Genomic DNA, 19,800 nt, shown 5'->3' with positions numbered 1-19,800 from the left:
TAGCCCACTCTCTACAAATTTTATTGTTTGGGCCTTTAACGTTCGAACCCAATACACTAATTTGGGGTCGTTACAAATTGAGTCCTTACAATATTGTATTGGTCCATAAACGGGTTTTGAGGAATCTTTTACAATCCATTAAGTGGTGGTTCACAAAACCATTAACTTGTATTACTTAAACAAGTTACATTACTCATAAAATAGGTAATGTGATTAAAACTATATGAAAATGATTTTGTGAACTTTTTTTCGTAGTTAATACAAATATATGCTTGCAATTAATTGAAAATTTTAATATGTTGCATATAATTGTTTTTTTATTTGAATTAAAAAGTCACGGATCTTTTTTCTTGACATTATTAGTTTATTATTTTTTAAAAGATAAGATAAAATTCAATCTATAACATCGTCTCTTAATGATTATTCGTTATCATTTTTATCCAAAAAAGATTATTCTTTATCATTCAGTTAAAACACAATCGATTTTTCGTGTAAAGAATATCCAATCTCTTATTTAAAGACAATAAACTTCACTAGTTGAGCTGGATCACAGTGCTTAAATAGTTTTTTTTTTTTTTTTTTTTTTTTTTTGAGCAACTTAAATAGTTACCATATTGGAAGAATTAATGATGGGCAAAACTCTATCCTTTTGGATCATAACAAGAACCAGAAGAAATGTCCTCATAAACCCACTAAAATGTTGAAGTTTCCACCAAGAAGCATTGTAATAAAAAAACAAAGCTAACTAACAAGTAGCTATGAAAACAAAAACAAAAACAAACATAGTCCACCACTCCACCGCTAAAAAGTCTAAGTCCTAATAATATAAAGTCCAAATCCCTCTTTTCCCTTCAATTCCCAATTCCCAATTCCCAATTTCTCATCCCCCAAATTAGGGCTCCCTGCTCTCTTCCCAAATCGATCAGAGCTTGGACCCATGTCTCTGAACTCTCCATTCAAGCACAGACTACTGTCAATACTGCTCTGCGTTTTGGGTCTTGGATTCGGGTTCGGGTCGGATGCTCTGAAGTTGCCGTTTCGGGTCAACGATGTTCTACCCGTTTTGCCTCACCAGATTTCGTGGCCGGTGCTGAACAACTTTCACAGCGCCGTTGATTTGTTGCCCGCTTTTGTGGGATCGGTGAGCCCCAACAATGGCACCCTTGAGTGGAAAGGCGCGTGCTTTTATGGCAACGAGGCTCGCCTTGAGTTCACCGAGAGCGATAGGGACGAAGCCACTTTGGGTGGCGGTGTTCTTTATCTAAAGGTCACTCTTTTAGTCCCACTTTTTTTTTTTTTTTGGTATCTTTCATTTTGTTAAAGACCCATTTGGAATTTTGATTGTGATTTGTGAAATTGAAAAGGAAAAAAATGCTAAAAGCTAGTGATAGTTTTACTATAAAAGGTTTTGAAACTGATGAGACAATGAATGTTATCTGGGTATGAGGTTTTGTTTTGGAAAGTTTTGAATTTGTGTGTGATTTTTTTTAGTGCCACTTTTATCTGATTGGGATTTGTTGCAATTGAAAAGGAAAATGGTAAAGTTGTTATCAATTTAACTATAAAAAGTTTAGAAACTGATGTGATCTGGGTGTATGAGGTTTTGTTTTGGAAAGTTTTTAAAATTTGTATTGGGCTTTCTGAAAAACTTAATGCTTGGTTTAGTTTTAAAGTACCATCTACTTAAGTTTGCTGTGTATAGTATAAGTTTTACTACAAAAGCCTTTCATACTGATAAGATAATGAATGTGATTGGGACAATTGGGACGACATCATCAGTATAATAAATAAAATTTATTAATTTACTTTGTTGTTTTGTGTTTAGAAGTTAACATGTTAGTTTGTAAGTCTAATGTTGTAAAATTTGTAGTACCGTTAGCATCACTCTAAGTTAAAACTAAGATGGGTTGTGTGATCAATTGGGACTATTTAGCAATAAAAGGAATTTAAAGATCCATGTAGTCAAATGCACTTCAGAGGTGAGGGGAAAAGTGTGTGGTAGATTGGTTATGTAAATTTTTGGTCTTGATATTATGGTAAACTTTCTTGGACTGAGTTTCTGCACCCTTTACAGACTTCTGCAGCGCACAGTTGGACCTGCATGGATCTCTATGTATTTGCAACACCCTACAGGATTACATGGGATTACTACTTCTCTGCTCGAGAACATACATTGAAATTTGACTCATGGGAAGAGCCTGCAGAGTTGGAATATGTATGCTTGAGTTCTCTGATGTTTGTTTAGATCTTCTGCTTCTTAACCTCGTTGCGTAAAAGGTGATTTTTTCTTTCATTCATTCTATTGAGCAGGTTAAGCAGCACGGGGTTTCTGTATTTCTCATGCCATCAGGAATGCTGGGGACCTTGCTTTCATTAGTAGATGTATTGCCTTTGTTTTCGAATACAGGGTGGGGTCAAAATGCTAACTTAGCTTTTCTGAAGAACCATATGGGTGCCTCATTTGAAAAACGTCCTCAGCCTTGGCTTGCAACTATAAATCCTGATGATGTTCATTCTGGTGATTTCTTAGCTGTATCAAAGATCCGTGGTCGGTGGGGTGGATTCGAGACATTAGAAAAATGGGTAACTGGTGCTTTTGCTGGTCATACTGCTGTCTGCTTGAAGGATGAGATGGGAAATCTTTGGGTTGGTGAATCTGGACATGAGAATGAAAAGGTATGAAATAATTAACATGTTGCACGTACACTTCCTCACATCACAATAAGTAGGAGTTCATAGAATGTATATTTATGTTCATCCCTATATATTAGATTGAGCACATCCTTACATGTAGATGAAATTTGCATTAGGAGAGGTGCAGTAGGTTGATATGAAACAGACACACACACACACACACACACACACACACATATATATATAATTACATTATTTCTAAAGAACAGTTGCGTGATCTTTGCAGGGTGAAGAAATTATAGTGGTAATTCCATGGGATGAATGGTGGGAGTTGGCACTGAAGGATAGTTCTAATCCACAAATAGCCTTGCTTCCCTTGCATCCTGACTTGCGTGCAAAATTCAACTCCACTGCAGCATGGGAGTATGCTAGGAGCATGGCAGGCAAGCCATATGGTTATCACAACATGATATTTAGTTGGATTGACACTATCTCTGACAACTATCCTCCACCTCTTGATGCTCACTTGGTACACTTCTTAACTAATTCTATTATAAATATGGCTTATTGAACTCTTTCAAGGAGGGTATTGTGTGCTATTAAATCATTGGTAAATATCCTTGCTAAACAGAACTAGAGTTGATTTTTTGAACATTTGCAACAATTGTGTTTGTGTGTGCTTGTCTGCATCCTGTATGTTTGTAGTGAATTTATTGGTATGTATGGTACCTTATTGATATGAGCTTTTGTGAAGATTTTGATCTATGAAAAAGAGCTTTGCATGATTAGATCAACCTATACAACTATTGTCAAGTTACTTTTTTGTGAATAGTAGGTATTTATTCTTCATCTTCACCTGCCCTTCCTCGCTCCCTCCCTCCCTTCCTCCCCCTCCCCCTCTTTTCAAATCAGAATATACTTTACCCAGTATGCACCTCTAGTGCCATGAAGAATGTACTTTGTAGGATGGTACATGGAGAGTTTCATTAGTAGTAGTATTGAACTGGCCAGCTCTGTCTACAGGTCATTTCTGTCATGTCTATGTGGACTAGATTGCAGCCAGCATATGCTGCAAATATGTGGAATGAAGCTCTAAACAAGCGGCTAGGGACTGAGGTAGCTCCTTTTCTTTGAGATCATTTTTTATACTGTTTATGGCTATGGGGATTAATTCAACATTAGTCTGCATTCTGAACTATATTGTTTTGCTCTAATTCCAAATAAAAAGTCAGAAACTTGGATGTGAACTTTTGGGCTTTTTAGAAGTTTTGAAATTTAGTGTCCGTTTGGCAAAAATTATTTTTGCAAACTTATTTTATTATTCAGCTTATTTTTGTTACTATTCTTGGGTTCCACCGCACTTTTTGATACTATTCATGGGTTTTACTGTACTATTTCAGCTAACTTTTACCTTTATCTATAGTACTTTCAACAAAAAATTTTCAATTTCAGTAAAATAAGCGGATCTCAAATGGACCTTTAGATGCTTCCTATGTACTAGAGTTCTACCCTCTTTTTGTGCTTCTTTAATGAAATTTATTACCTGTAAAAGAAAACAAATCAGTGATTCAACAAAAAGTTTTCAGTTTCAGCAAAATAAGCGGATCTTAAATGGACCTTTAAATGCTTCCTATTTACTAGAGTTGTACCCTCTTTTTGTGCTTCTTTAAAGAAATTTATTACCTGTAAAAGAAAACAAATCAGTGAACCTTGGTGACTTGGTGTATGTCATGTCATTCAAACTTATCAAAGCAATTATTTTAAGAGGAAAAATGTGCATCGAGGAAAGATGGATAGTGAATAGTTATATTTATTTATTTCTTTGTATTTTATTTTTTATTTTTTAAATGTTTGCCTATGCATGCATCTCATCAGGAATTAGTTTGACTTGATGGTTTTTTGTGCTTCACTGTTGACTGGCCTTCTTATACTATAAATTATACAGTTCAATAAATTTTCCTTGTTGAAAAATTATGCACTTATAAAATGGGCTTTTTTAATTTTTTAAAGCTCTTGTTCAAGAGGTTTGAATTAGTTTTTATATTTTGGTTTTGTGTATGTGATGTTAAGTACCACAGCAAGTTGGTTGTACTGGTCTGTTTAATTGTGAGAATGATTGGTCAAAGTATCTTAACTTTCTATTATATATAATGTTATTGTCTTACTTAAGATTTGTTTGTTTTCTTTCAGGATTTGGACTTGCATGATATTTTAGCTGAAACTGAAAAGCGTGGCATATCATTTGATCAATTGCTTACTATTCCAGAACAAGATGATTGGGTGTATAGTGATGGGAAATCAACAACCTGCGTTGCATTTATCCTTGCTATGTATAAAGAGGCTGGAATTTTTGGCCCCATTTCAAACTCTATTCAAGTAACTGAGTTCACTGTAAGTCGTAACCCAGTCACTTTAATTTTTTTATTTTTGGGGTTGGTGAATCATATCCTTGGATTGTTCCCCATCATCCTCATTGTATATGACATTGGCTTTATTGCTTGTTGCAGATTCGCGATGCTTATATGCTTAAGATTTATGAGGATAACCAAACACGCCTACCAAAGTGGTGCAACGATGAGGATGGGCGGCTCCCATTCTGCCAGATTCTTGGTGAATACTGGATGGAACTGCCTCAGTATAACACACTAGAGCCATATGCCAACATGAATGAGAACTGCCCCACCTTACCCCCTATTTATGATAGGCCCATTCGATGCTAAGTTGAAATTCAATGTATGTATTTGTATTATTGTTGTTCCTCGAAGATGCATTTAAGCTGCTTTTATACATGTATGACATTTTTACATAGCTGCAAATATGTTTATCCAAATATCCTTAGAATATGTGGGGATGAAACTCACTCACCTGAAAAATTCAATAATTGTATATATCTATTACTAGAGTTAAAAAAACATTTTTAGTTGATGTTTGTAATCTGTAAATTGGTTGTTGTGGATTGAATATTTTTTTTTTTTGGCTTTACAACAAGTGGGGAAGAATTTATTTGAATTCAAATTTCTCTCATCAGAGAACAGGACAGTGTCAATAGGCAGAAGGTCCTTTGGCTGAGGGGAAAGTAATTTTTCTTTTGAGCTATACAGAAACATTTTATACCATGTATGCTTAAACATGCTTGGATTTAACTTTGAGAACCAGAGACAAGTGACCCATAAGTGACTTCATAGTGAAATTAACACAAGTGTCACCAATAAAGGTGGACATTTTCACTTTGACAACATCAAAGTTCATTGACGGCCATTTCCGGCTGAAAGGGTCAACAGATCTGCGTATTGGACACTTATTTTGCTTTACATCTTATAAAGGAAAACCAATAACAATAGTCTAAACACGCATTTTTTCAAGGGTTAACTTGAAAATCTTAAAATATTTGAACTTTGTCATTTTATCCACTTACCGTTGAAGAAGATTGTTGGAGCTTTTCTGGAGACTATGTCAACATTGAATCAACATTTCTTCTCAAATATATTTAGCAGGAGGTGGATGGAGTGACAAAGTTATTATATTTTGTTTAAATTTGATGACTAAAATCTAAATTTTTGGGGCTAAATACTTTTGAGTCAGAATGTGAAAAATAAAACCATTCCTTGGAGTTAACCAGTCATCCACGATCAAGAAACCTTGTAGAGTCCAACACAATTCCATAAACAAATCACTGATCTGCAGCTCCCCAAAACAAGAGAAGATCGAGAGGTGCAAAACGAAAATCGAAAACATATACACAAACTTGGTTTCATGATTTTTAATAGATCTCGTAAGAATTTTTATGATGCTCTATTGGCTTCCTGCCAAGATTATATCCGTTCCTATTTTTTACCCATCTCAAATCTCAATAACTCAAAAAAAGAAGGGTCTTCTTTCTATCGTCTATGTAAGATTGTTAATAAATTATTTTGAAAAAGTTTTGATACTACTTTTATGAGAAATATAAAAAACTAGGATTTGTAAAGCCTAATTGTGTTTGATTTGTATTATGACCTAACCCAATATAAAAGTGTTATGGTTTTTAATAGGATTATTTATTTATTTTTTTCTCTGAGGCTTAGTTAATGAAGCGGAGGTTTGGGTCGAAATTTTTTTGGCCCATGTTTAGCCCATTGTGAATTCTCAGTGCAAGAGTGAAATATCATGCTTTTCAGATTAGGGTTTTGTGGTTGTTTTGAGAGAAAAAACTTTACTGTCACATCTTGTAATTTTTATTGTGAATATGAAATCATTGCAACTCCATAGACGATAGAAAACTGCTGAATCACGAGAATATTGTCTTGTACGATTGTTTTTCTTTGACGCATATTTTTCTCTATTTTTGCATCTCATAGACCTAAGAATTTCATGTATATTCCCTTCATTTTTCCCATAAAAAGTTTCTAAAAATATATCCTAAACTAATACCTTGAGCATCAATTAACATTTCCAAAAAAGAAAAAAGAAAAAAGAAAAAGTAACAACAATGAGTAATGGACTTGACTCCAACCAAATCCGTATATAACAACAATGGGTTTCTATTACATAAAACTAGGAAAAAGAAAAAAATAACAAAAAAAATGATGATTATTAAAAGGGTCATGTTTACAAGTGTCCTTAAGGCAATTACTAACAAATCATTTAAAAATTTTGACTTCACTTTTATGAAAAATTGAAAAAACTGTCAAAATATTAATTTTTTTTTCTCATAAAAACTTTCCTTAAAGTAGTTCACTAACAAATGTCCTTAAAACATCTGTTAACAATTCCCCCCGTTGAAAACGAGACAAGCATCAACTAATGCTTTTGAAAAAAAAAAAAAACCTGTCTTATAATTAAGACAGGTTTATAGGACATCATTTTCATATATGTTGTGAGAGGCAAAAATCTTTTATGCGCGCGTCGCATAAGCCATCTCTCTCATTGATAGGTGGGCCCCATGCCTATGGGCCCTACCTATCAGTGAGAGAAATGTCTTATGCACCGGGCGCGTGAGATACATCCTCGTTGTGAGAGGGATGTTTCATGATTCATAAGATTCCTTCTTAGGTTTCTAAGTGGCCTTGTGGTACTTGTCTTTGATCCAACGAATGCACGCATCGGTTGTTTCCTTAGTTAATAATTTCTTCATGCCATCTTGAATCTTTGTTAAATTTGTAGCCTTTGCACCACCTTGGCTCTTCTTGGTCTCAGTAGTCTGGTCTGGGCTGTTGTTCTCGTGGTCCCATTGGTCAGCCCACGGGTTCGACTCCATTAACAAGCTAGCTAGCTTTAAATTTTTACCCCAGATACAAAGTTAAGAAAAAAAAAATGGAGTTTTTTTCTCTGGAAAGAGAGAATGAGAAAACTAATAGCATGAGTGTTCCTTATCCTTTTGGGTTATGAGAAATTGTAAGTCTTTTTATGGATGGTATCTTTTGTCATTTATAGAACTCAGTCAGACAGAAGCCAAGATATTTATTTCAGAGAATATATATTAAAAATGTTCAGCCCGGCTCCACTATGTACCCAAGTGAGAGGAAATTTCCTTAGGCCCCAAATTCAAATATAAAAAGATCCCAAAGCACTTTTTATTTTTTATTTTTTAAGAGTTTCATAATTTATGACGTCTGCTCTTAATGATAGTTCTTTATCATTAGACCAAAACACTAAGACACCAATCGGTTTTTGGTGTAGGCGGGGATTGAACCTTAAATCTCATATTTAATCATCAGATACTTTACTAGTTAAACTAATTGGAATCCACAGTGACTTAATAATTGATTGCTACTAAAAATGAGTAAGGTATATTTAATTGTAACTACTAACTACTAATATTATAGAAGATGTATTTTTATTTGTAAGAGTATTAAATTATGAGTAATGTTAATTAGTGCTCTCAGGGTCATGATTAACAAATCATATTAGGAAAATTTTAACATTACTTTCATGAAAAATATAAAAAGGTGTCAAAAAAATTAATTGAATTATCATTTTTTCATAAAATGTTCCTAAAAATAATTTATAAACTAATGCTCCGGGTATCCGTTAACATTTCACTTAAAAACTATTAATTAAGTCCTTGTCATTCAATAGATAAAAAATTAATTCTAAAAAATGAAAATGTTAAAACTTTTACAACTTTTATCAACTACCTAATAAATGATTTGGTAATGAATATGATTGATATCCCTTAATAAATGTTTTTTTTATAAAAAAATTTATTATTGATTTGTGACAAATATCACTCTTATAAGAAAAAACATAGAAAAAAAATTCTCTTCATTTAATGTATAACTGACGGCTAGTTTTCTCTATATGGGAGTTTTAGAGTGTAGAACTTGTAGTCTTTCACGCTCTTAGGGTCATGATTAACAAATCATATTAGGAAAATTTTGACATTACTTTCATAAAAATATAAAAAGGTGTCAAAAAAATTAATTGAATTATCATTTTCTCATAAAATGTTCCTAAAAATAATTTATAAACTAATGCTTTGGGTATCCGTTAACATTTCACTTAAAAACTATTAATTAAGTCCTTGTCATTCAATAGATAAAAAATTAATTCTAAAAAATGAAAATGTTAAAACTTTTACAACTTTTATCAACTACCTAATAAATGATTTGGTAATGAATATGATTGATATCCCTTAATAAATGTTTTTTTTTTTAAAATTTTATTATTGATTTGTGACAAATATCACTCTTATAAGAAAAAACATAGAAAAAAAAAATTCTCTTCATTTAATGTATAACTGATGGTTGGTTTTCTCTGTGTGGGAGTTTTAGAGTGTAGAACTTGTAGTCTTTCACGTTGGAAAGCTAGATAGTCACTCATTCTCTCTTTCTCTCTCAACAAAATAAAACGTTTTAGATCTTTTGCTTCTTAACCTCATTGCATAAAAGGTGATTTTTCTTTCATTCATTCTATCGAGTAGGTTAAGTAGCATGGGGTTTTGGTATTTCTCATGCCATCAGGAATGCTGGGACCTTGCTTTTACATGAACTAGTCGCAACTCTGTGCAATGCGCGGGAATATCTAATTATTTTGTAATGAAACATAGTATATAATTTATTTTCTAAAATATTCATAAAATCGTATATTAGGATCACTAATTTCTAATAAAGAATTTTTCTCATAAGAGAATTTAATTTTAGATGTATTAAACTGTTAATTAAGAAATGTTTTTTTTAATATATATATAACTCTTTACCAAACAAACAAAAGGCAAGGATTTTTTTTTTCTAAAATAAACAATGTCATATTGCTTTTTTTTTTTTTTTTTTAAATAATGAATTTTGTTCACTAATATATATATATATATATATATATATATATATATATATAACTTTATTTTTATATTAAAATTTTCATTTACTCATATTATAAGCTAATTTGCTAGGGATAGAATACCAAGGGGAATTAAGTTTTTCCACTGTGGGAGGATGAGAATTTGAGAATATGGATAGTTGGGTCAAGGACCATGTCAGGAGTATGGACATTGGAAAGCACTAACAGTAAATTCTTAGGAAAATATGAGCAACCCCCTGCAAGTAAATGGAGACTAGAATGCCTGAGGACCCCGAGGATACTGATGTGCCCTCGGGAGGCCGAGAACCAATACTAAGGGCCGTTGTTCGCAAACTGGGGATGAGAAGGAAGATTTGTCATCAAGCTAGGAAGGGAAGAAGACAGATAAAACATCCATTACCTCTGCATTCAATACTCAGCATCCACTTAGTTGACCGCATTAATGAGGAAATGACCCCTGAATAGTGTCAAGACAGCTCATAGCCTAATGTGGAGGCCTTCTAGTAAGGCACCAATGGGACAAGTATCAAGAGAATTGAACGCTAACCCTCTAGATGTAAGGCTAAGATACACCTTCGTTGATTATATAAGGCAAAGAAGCTACTGGAGGAAGGGGATTCACTTTTTATAACTTCAAACCAATTGTAATCACTACCTTGGACTAAACCCGAGGAGCTCAATACAGACCCTTTGAGGCTATTTTTCATCCATACTTGCACAACTACACTAAAGGCTAATTCTATCAACTCCAGTTAATTCTTTCCACTTAATTAAGGGTATTCGAGGTTGATTAAGCATCCCATCTCTTCAAATAAATTGTGTGAGCAAAAGTAGCAAGTTTTGATATGTTGTTGTCTTGTCCTATTTTTGCCTGCCACATCCATCATTAAAAAAATTTTAACTTATCATTAATCCCAAACTAATCTATCTTTTTTGAAGTATACAAAGTAAGATCATGATCTTTCTCTTTTTAATTACAGTGCTTATCTCAATATATTCATAAATATATACGAATCAAAACAAATCCATATGAAGATGCTTTGCAAGCAAACAAAATGTGAAATCAATCGTTGCTTAACAATGATTAATTGGACCAATAAGGAAAACAATTTTTTGTTGATAATCTATTGAGATTATTTTACAAATAAAAAATCATTTGCAAAATCTCCTGATTAAGTTTCTATAGGCATCCTTATATAATAATAATAATAATAATTCAGCAAGAAGTAAGATACAAGAAAATTGCTGAACAACTTTTTGATAAATTATTGCAATAAAAAATTGATAATTTTTAGAAAATCCTAATTGATAATGTTTGCTCTGATGTTCCTAATGCTTTTTGGCATAGAAGAAAACATATTGTTGACTTGCCTTATGTTAAAGATTTTGATGAAAAGAATATTCCTACTAAAGCTTGCCCTGTTCAAATGAATGCTGAAACAGTTGAGTTTTGCAAAAAAGAAATCAATGATTTACTTCAGAAAAAACTCATAAGGAATAGCAAGTCCCCATGGTCTTGTGCTGCTTTTTATGTTAAAAAAAATGCTGAGATTGAGAGAGGAACCCCTCGTTTAGTTATCAATTATAAGCCCTTGAGCAAAGTCTTAGAATGGATTAGATATCCCATACCTAACAAAAATGATTTAGTTCACCGATTAAGTAAGGCTGTGATATTTTCCAAGTTTGACATGAAATCTGGATTCTGGTAGATCTAGATTAGTGAGAAGGATAGATATAAAACTGCTTTTACCACTCCTTTTGGTCATTATGAGTGGAATGTGATGCCTTTTAGTCTTAAGAATGCCCCAAGTGAATTCCAAAACATTATGAATGATATTTTCAATTCTTTCAGCCATTTCACCATTGTTTATATTGATGATGTTCTTGTTTATTCCAGCTCTATTAATGAACATTGGAAACATTTGTATTTGTTTCTAGAAACCATCAAAAGAAATGGTCTTGTTGTCTCTACTAAGAAAATTAAACTGTTTCAAACAAAAGTCCGCTTCCTTGGATATGACATCTCTGAAGGACAGATTCGTCCTGTAGATAGAGCCATTCAATTTGCTGATAAATTTCCTGATGTTACCATTGATAAAACTCAACTCCAAAGATTTCTTGGGTCCCTAAACTATGTTGCTGATTTTTACAAGGATATGAGAAAACAATGTAAACCCCTTTTTGATCGGTTGCAAAATAATCCGCCTCTTTGGTCTGATGTTCATATTTCCCTTGTTAAACAAATCAAGTCTCATGTTAAGACATTGCATTCTCTTGGTCTTCCTACTGTTGATGCTTTCAAAATTGTTGAAACTGATGCCTCTAACATTGGTTATGGTGGTATTCTGAAACAGAGAGTTTCCCCAGAGTCATCTGAACAAATTGTTCGTTTTTATTCTGGAATTTGGAATAATGCACAGTTAAATTATAGTACTATTAAAAAATAAATTTTATCTATAATACTATGTATTTCGAAATTTCAAAGTGATTTGTTAAACCAAAAGTTTTTGCTACGTATTGATTGCAAAAGTGCTAAATATGTTATTGAAAAAGATGTTGAAAATATTGCTTTAAAACATATTTTTGCTAGATGGCAAGCTATTCTAAGTGTTTTTGATTTTGATATTGAATATATTAAAGGATCTCAAAATACCATTCCTAATTTCCTTACCCGTGAATTTCTGCAGAGTCACGATGGCAAGTAGAAGAGCCAAAGATAATCATCCTGCTGAAACCTCCAAACAAATTGTTAAAAAAGAACCTGTTTCTCCTATTGAAATTACTAATCGTTTCACCACCCTAGGAACCATCCCTAGGCCCAATTACTCCACTGTTCTTGCATCGTCCTATGACCCTTATGCTATAACCCCTGTTAACCAACCTATTAGAACTGCTTTTCCTAGAAATTCCAATAACCTCAATACATCAAAAAACAATATTTCCAAAACTTATTTTGTATTGAACCTAATAGAGTTTGAATTTCTAATCCTCTCAAACTTGCTAAAAGTTATTTCCCTCCAAGATTTCACTGGATTCTTGAGCATAGAGAAAAGAATTTATAGTATTATTATGATCTTTTGCGTCATGAAAAATCTATTGTTATTAACCCACTGATTTAAAGTTAAAAGGTGTTTCAAGTGATAAATCTCAAATTAGCTCTGTTTACTATTCCACTAAGCTTGAAGCTTCCTTTCCATATAGCAGAACTGCTAATGAAGAAGAAGATGACACTAAATCTATTTGTCCATCTGATTCTGATTTTCCTCCTATTGAAAACCCTATTTTCCAAAATCAATTAAGAGTCTTGAATGTTTTGGATGAAAGTTTTGAAGTTGATATGGTTTCCCTGTACAATGAATTTATGCTTGCAAAAAATAGAAATAAAAGAAAATACTTCCAAAGTAATTTTGTTCAATCTAAAAAAGACCGCGTTAAAAGAAAATGGTTAGAAAAAATGAATCAATTGAAAAAACATATTTTGTTTTTTGATTTTCTTGAAAATTATTATGTTTCAAAACAACATCTAAATGTGATAAAAAAATCAAATTTTGTTAAAGAAGATAAAACCATTGTTAGGTCTAGTCATCCTCCTCTTGAGACAATTTTGATAACTACTAAGAAGACTGATGTTAAGGCCTCTCCTTTCAAAATTGTTGATGACCAAACTTCCATTGTTAGTCTTATTGGACAAAACAATTTTACTAATGAATCTTTGCATATTATTGGTCAACAACTTGACCACATTGAAGAAAAAATTGTTGAAAAAACTCCTGTTTCAAAAACGGAGAAACCTTTAATTGATTTACCCAGTCACGATAAAAAATTGAAGTTTAAAACTTCTCAGGAAAAGACTCTTGACATTGTTGAAAAAATGCGTTCTGATTTAAAAGTTAAAACTGAGGGTACTTCTACAAGTACTGCTTGCACTATTTCAAGAAATGAGAAAGAAATTGTTTTTGAAGAAAATACAGATTCTGATACTGTTTCTTTTGTTTCTGCAAAAAAGGTTTTTGATGATGATTTGCCAGAAATTAAAAGATTTGTTGTAAATTCCAAACCCATGTCTTTTACAAAAAATTGGTATTCAAAACCCACTCCTCCTGATATGCAGTTTGAAGAAAGAGGTTTTCAAACACAATTTTCTGTTTCTGCTAATAAAATTTATGAATGGAATATTGATGGTTTGTCTGAACAAGAAATCATTAATAAAATGGCTCATACATCCATGGTTGGAATTGCTTATATTAATAACCATAATCTTGATCACCTTGAAATTGTTGACCTTCTTGCTACTGGTTTTTCTGGCACTCTTCATGGATGGTGGGATTCATATCTCACAAAAGATTCCAGAGAGTCTATTAAACATGCTGTTAAAAAGAATGATGAAGGTATACCTATTTTTGATGAAAGTATTGGTAAAGGTATTCCTGATGGTGTCAATACCTTGGTCTATACTATTCTCAAACATTTTGTTGGTACTCCATCTAATATTTTGTCTTGAATTTTTGATTAACTGAATAATTTGAGATGTCCTACTATGTCTGATTACAGATGGTACCAAGATGTTTTAATTTCCAGAGTTATGCTTCGAAAAGATTGCTACAAGCCTTATTGGAAAGAAAAGTTTATTGATGGTCTGCCTCCTATCTTTGCTCATAAGGTAAAACAAGAGTTAATGGGTAAAAATGATTCCATTGATTATGATAATTTAACTTATGGTGATATTTTAAGCACTATTAAAAAACTTGGTATCAATATGTGTAATGATAAAAAATTGTTAAAACACCAATTAAAGAATAAAAGAAAAGCTAAATATGAAATAGGTAATTTTTGTGAACAATATGGTTTGCCTTCTATTGCTCCTTCTAGGCAAAAAGGTAAAAAACATGATAAAAGTCATAAAAAATACAAAACCAACTTTGTTAAACCTAATGATTTCTATGCTAAAAAGAAAAATGTTTCTAAAAAAATATAATAAACAAAGATCAAGTAAAGGTAAATGCTTTAATTGTGGAAAACCTGGACATTACAGTAAAGACTGTAAACAAAAACCTGGTAAGTCAAAAAATAAGTTTAACATGTTAAATATTGATGATAAGGAACAAGAAGAATTATTTAGAATCCTTGAATCAAACAATTCGTCTGATTCTTTGGAAGATGATTTTTCTTCTTCATCCGATTCTTGCTATCAATCTGCTGATCATTCCTCTAATTCACCTAATGTTAAAATTGGTTGTAGAGATTCCTGTTGTAATGTTATTAAATCTGTTAATGTTCTCACTGGAAGTGAAGAAAATGAAAGTTTGATAATCAAATTAATAAATCAAATTGAAAACCCTGAATTACAAAAAGAATATTTGAATAAGTTTAAGAAAAATTTGATAAAAGATGAAACTAATAAAAAACTAAAATCAACTATAAGCTTTGAAGAAACTTTGGAAAGATTTAATAAAAAGAAATCCAAAGAATTGACTGTTAATGATCTTCGACATGAAATTAATGTTGTTAAACAAGAAATAAATGAATTAAAACATGAATTTTAAAGCATTAAAAGTAATAATAATCTTAAACAAGAATTGTTGTTGTTAAAAATTGATAAAAATCTTAATAAATCTGATAATGAACAAGATGAGCATAAAGATGGAGATGAATCTAGTCAAAAGGCTCTTCTTTCTGATAAAGGTATTGGTGAATATTCTCAACTCAATCTTGTTAATAAATTGCTTCCTCCAAAATGGTTTACAAAAGTTAAGATTGTTGTTTCCCATGATTATCATTTTACTGTCATTGCTATGATTGATTTTGGTGCTGATATGAACTGTATCCAAGAAGGATTAATTCCTTCAAAATATTTTGAAAAATCAACTGAAAGATTGGTTTCTACTAATGGTAGTCAAATGAAGATTAAATATGAATTGAATAATGCTCATGTTTGTCATGGTAATGTCTGTTTCAAGATTCCCTCTGTCCTTGTTAAAAACATGACTGATAAAGTGATTCTTGGTTTGCCATTCATAAATGCTTTGTATCCTTTTCTTGTTGAACATGATGGAATTACTACTGATCCTTTTGGCCAAAAAGTAAAATTCAAATTTGCTTCAAAGTTTGAAATTGATGTTGATGCTTTAAATTTGATTCATGCTAAAACCAAACATCTTAACTTCCTTTAGCAAGGAGTAAGATACAAGAAAATTGCTGAACAACTTTCTGATAAATTATTGCAATAAAAAATTGATAATTTTCAGAAAATTCTGGTTGATGATGTTTGCTCTGATGCTCCTAATGCTTTTTGGCATGAGAAAATACACATTGATAATCACATTGATAATCTGTCTTATGTTGAAGACTTCCCTACTAATGTGCTTATTCAAGACCTATTGATAGGTCCTTGCCAATGTTTCACAGATATTGCTAAAGGTAATATTCATAGCACCAAAATGTTAACCATTACCAATTGTCCTAACGTTATCAATGTTTCTTTGCAAGAATCGAAGCATGTTACGTGGATAAGTACCACTAATAAGTGGAATAATACTAATACTTATACCACTAGTAAGTGGATTATTATGACTTTCTCGGCAGAGAGTAGGAACAAGGGAAAAGCACTAGCACAGGGCTATTCTCAAGACAAAAGGCTCCCAGCGGGACAACCTTTTGTAATGCATGAAGACGCATCTTCTAGAGTAAAATCCAGTGGATCAACATCCCTTCAAGGATTTGTCCCGGTAGAGGTGACATATTCCAGTGGTGATATGATAATTACTTTGCAAGAAGTTTTGTCTAAAAGGTTACAATTCCACAATGGAACCTATTTAGAATACCAGATTCTATCAAATTTATTCTCGATAACCTTCAAGCTGCTTTTATTAGAAACCACCGCAACCTCTTCCTAAATACCCTCCGAGCACTTAAAATCCACCTTGTTAACCGTATTGCACAAAATGAGGCCCATATAAGCCACTATGCTAACCTTGTTTTAGAAAATGAGGCTTTTAGAAGCCGTCTTGTCCACTACCTAAACATTGATCCCTACACTAGTCAACTCTTTGGCAAAGAGGAAATCCATTCAATGGATAAAATGACTATAATGGGCACTGATTATGCTAGATTGAGTCTTAAGACCCAATCTATGTTAAGAAGTGCTATTGCCAACTTGCCAACAGATATACAATCTCGTATTCTGGGAATCAAGGCTATGTTTAAGTCTTTTGACTTATGGTACAAATATTTCAAGAAACTTGTTACAGCTACTATTCCTGATCTTGATGAATTGGATGAAGCTAACAATGTCTTTGTCCAACTAGATTGGGAAGAACACTTTGGGACCAGTCTCAGAGTGTATGAAAAGAAGCATCCGTTTCTAGGTCTTTTGGTCAATTATGAAGAAGAAACAGATGATGATGATGACAGGGACCCTGATTGGCTGTCCCAGATGTTTGAGTATGGTTTTATCCGGTTCATCAAGTTAACAAGACATGACCAGATTAGCTAGTTCCCGCAAATTATTCAGAAAGCTGTTTCACAGATTAACAATCCTTCTGTTTCTATTAGATGCTAGAGCACCTTGCTGAAATGGGAAAGAGATAATTGGATGGAAGTCCAGCCCTCAAAACATCTCATTCTCATTAATGGGTTCACTCATCAAGGTCAATGGTATGAAGGAGATTCCCGCCTATCCTTTAAGGACCCTTTTGCTCTTGCTGAATGTTGGAGAAACTATTTCAATAATCAAATTATTGAGACTATCCAAGACCTATGGAAGGACTACCATTTCATAGGAAACACGCATAGAATTCATGTTTTTGGTATTAAACCTTACATCTCTGCAGCTCGCCATTTAGAAAGCTGGCCATGATGATCCAAGAAAGTTCCTTACACTGGGAAAAACTCCTGTTTATGAGCCAATTCTATATTGTGGATTTTGCAACTAGTATGCTGTTTATCATGAACATGAATGTGATGACTATCCTCCAAGGGATTCTTATGATGGTTATCCATTTGATGCTCCTTCCACTGAGTGATGAGTAGCTTCCCTAGGCTACTACTGATTGGAGGCTACTGCTACTACTACTACTACTGCTGTCACTGATTGGCTCTTACAGGCCATTGATAATGCTAAATTGATTCCCCTATTTGTCTGGTCTGCACAACGACCAAAATACTACAATGTTCACTCCTTAGTAAAGGCTCCTACTTTGGTTTTACACCAATGCTCCACTACTCCATGCATAAATAATGATGTTCAAAGAGTTTCTTTTGGCTTTTAGTCATTTCAAAGTCAGAGAGATTCTTCTGGTCTTTTGGCTATTCAAAAGTCTACTATTGCTGCTTCCTAATGCTCAGAAAGATTCTTTTGGTCTTTTGGCCATTCCAAAGACTATTATTGCTCCATGCGTAAATAAAGTCATTTCAAAGTCTTCTACATGATGGTGTTTTGGAAATTCTTTTGGCTTTTTGTCTTTTCAAGCCTTCTTTGGAGAATTAGACAAGGCCCCAATTGTTGGAGATTTTAAGTCAAAAAGTGAAAAAAGCACTGTTCATAGATTATTGTTCACGGATTACTGTTCACAAATTACTATTCACTAATTATTGTTCACAGTCACTGTTCATGGTACTGTTCACTCCGAATTTTTGCCTATTTAAGGGGGGTTGTCCCTTAAGTTTAAGACAGAATTCTTTCTTCAGAACTTCTTCCTTTTAGAAGCTCTTCTCTAGAGAGGGTTCCTTGTTTCCACCTTAGTATTTCCTACTACTTTCCCTACAATCTTGTAACTAGAACTAGTACAAGATTTGTAACTGTTGAACTGTTTCAACCTTGTAACCTGTTGAGATCTACTGTAAGTATTGTTGTCTATTTTCAATAATAACTACTTTCAGTATTCAGTTTGTTCTATACTTTAAATTATTTTGATCTATGCTACTTGGTTGGTTCCACTGCCTTATTATTGTTGTTGTAATCTATATTGCTTGGCCGGTTTTACCGCCTTACTATTATTTTAAATTACTTTGATTATAACTGCTGCAATACCGCCTTCTTGGCTGATTCTACTTTGCTTTTATATTATTTTCAACATATATTATTACCATATAACTGTACTTCCGCCTTCAGCCTGGTGTCCCTCTTCAGCTTGGTGTCCCTTCTCCCCATTTTGCCTATAGAACTAGCCAAGCAGTATAGATCAAAATAATTTAAAGTATAGAACAAACTGAACACTGAAAGTAGTTATTATTGAAAATAGATAACAATACTTACAGTAGATCTCAATAGGTTACAAGGTTGAAACAATTCAATAGTTACAAAGCTTGTACTAGTTCTAGATACAAGATTGTAGGGAAAGTAGTGGGAAATACTAAGGTGGAAACAAAGAACTCTCTCTAGAGAAGGGCTTCTAAAAGGAAGAAGTTCTGTCTTAAACTTAAGGAACAACCCCCCTTAAATAAGCAAAAATTCGGAGTGAACAGTGTCATGAACAAGTACTCCATCTAATATTTCATCTTGAATTTCTAACTATTTGAATAATTTGAGATGTCCTACTATGTCTGATTACAGATGGTACCAAGATGTTTTCATTTCCAGAGTTATACTTCAGAAAGATTGCTACAAGCCTTATTGGAAAGAAAAGTTTATTGATGATCTAACTCCTATCTTTGCTCATAAGGTAAAACAAGAGTTAATGGGTAAAAATGATTCCATTGATTATGATAATTTAACTTATGGTGATATTTTAAGCACTATTAAAAAACTTGGTATTAATATGTGTAATGATGAAAAATTGTCAAAACACCAATTAAAGAATAAAAGAAAAGCTAAATATGAAATGATTGTCAAAATCAACAAATTGTTAAAACACCAAACATCTTAACTTCCTTCAACAAGAAGTAAGATACAAA

At 32.7% G+C, this 19,800-nt stretch overlaps 1 protein-coding gene across 1 annotated transcript; it reads left to right on the top strand.

Moving 5' to 3' along the window:
- Window positions 1–710: 710 nt before the first annotated feature.
- LOC126718615 (uncharacterized) lies at window positions 711–5,576 on the top strand. Its single transcript, XM_050420916.1, has 7 exons — window positions 711–1,267; window positions 2,075–2,215; window positions 2,311–2,676; window positions 2,921–3,163; window positions 3,658–3,750; window positions 4,825–5,025; window positions 5,142–5,576. The coding sequence occupies exons 1-7, from the start codon at window positions 938–940 to the stop codon at window positions 5,352–5,354; spliced, it is 1,587 nt and encodes a 528-aa protein (XP_050276873.1). The 5' UTR covers window positions 711–937; the 3' UTR covers window positions 5,355–5,576.
- Window positions 5,577–19,800: the final 14,224 nt, after the last annotated feature.

The sequence above is a fragment of the Quercus robur genome, chromosome 3 (assembly GCF_932294415.1).
Source record: "Quercus robur chromosome 3, dhQueRobu3.1, whole genome shotgun sequence".
Classification (NCBI taxonomy): domain Eukaryota; kingdom Viridiplantae; phylum Streptophyta; class Magnoliopsida; order Fagales; family Fagaceae; genus Quercus; species Quercus robur.
The sequence above is the reverse complement of the archived record's forward strand: the minus strand, read 5'-3'. Positions and strand labels throughout refer to the sequence as shown.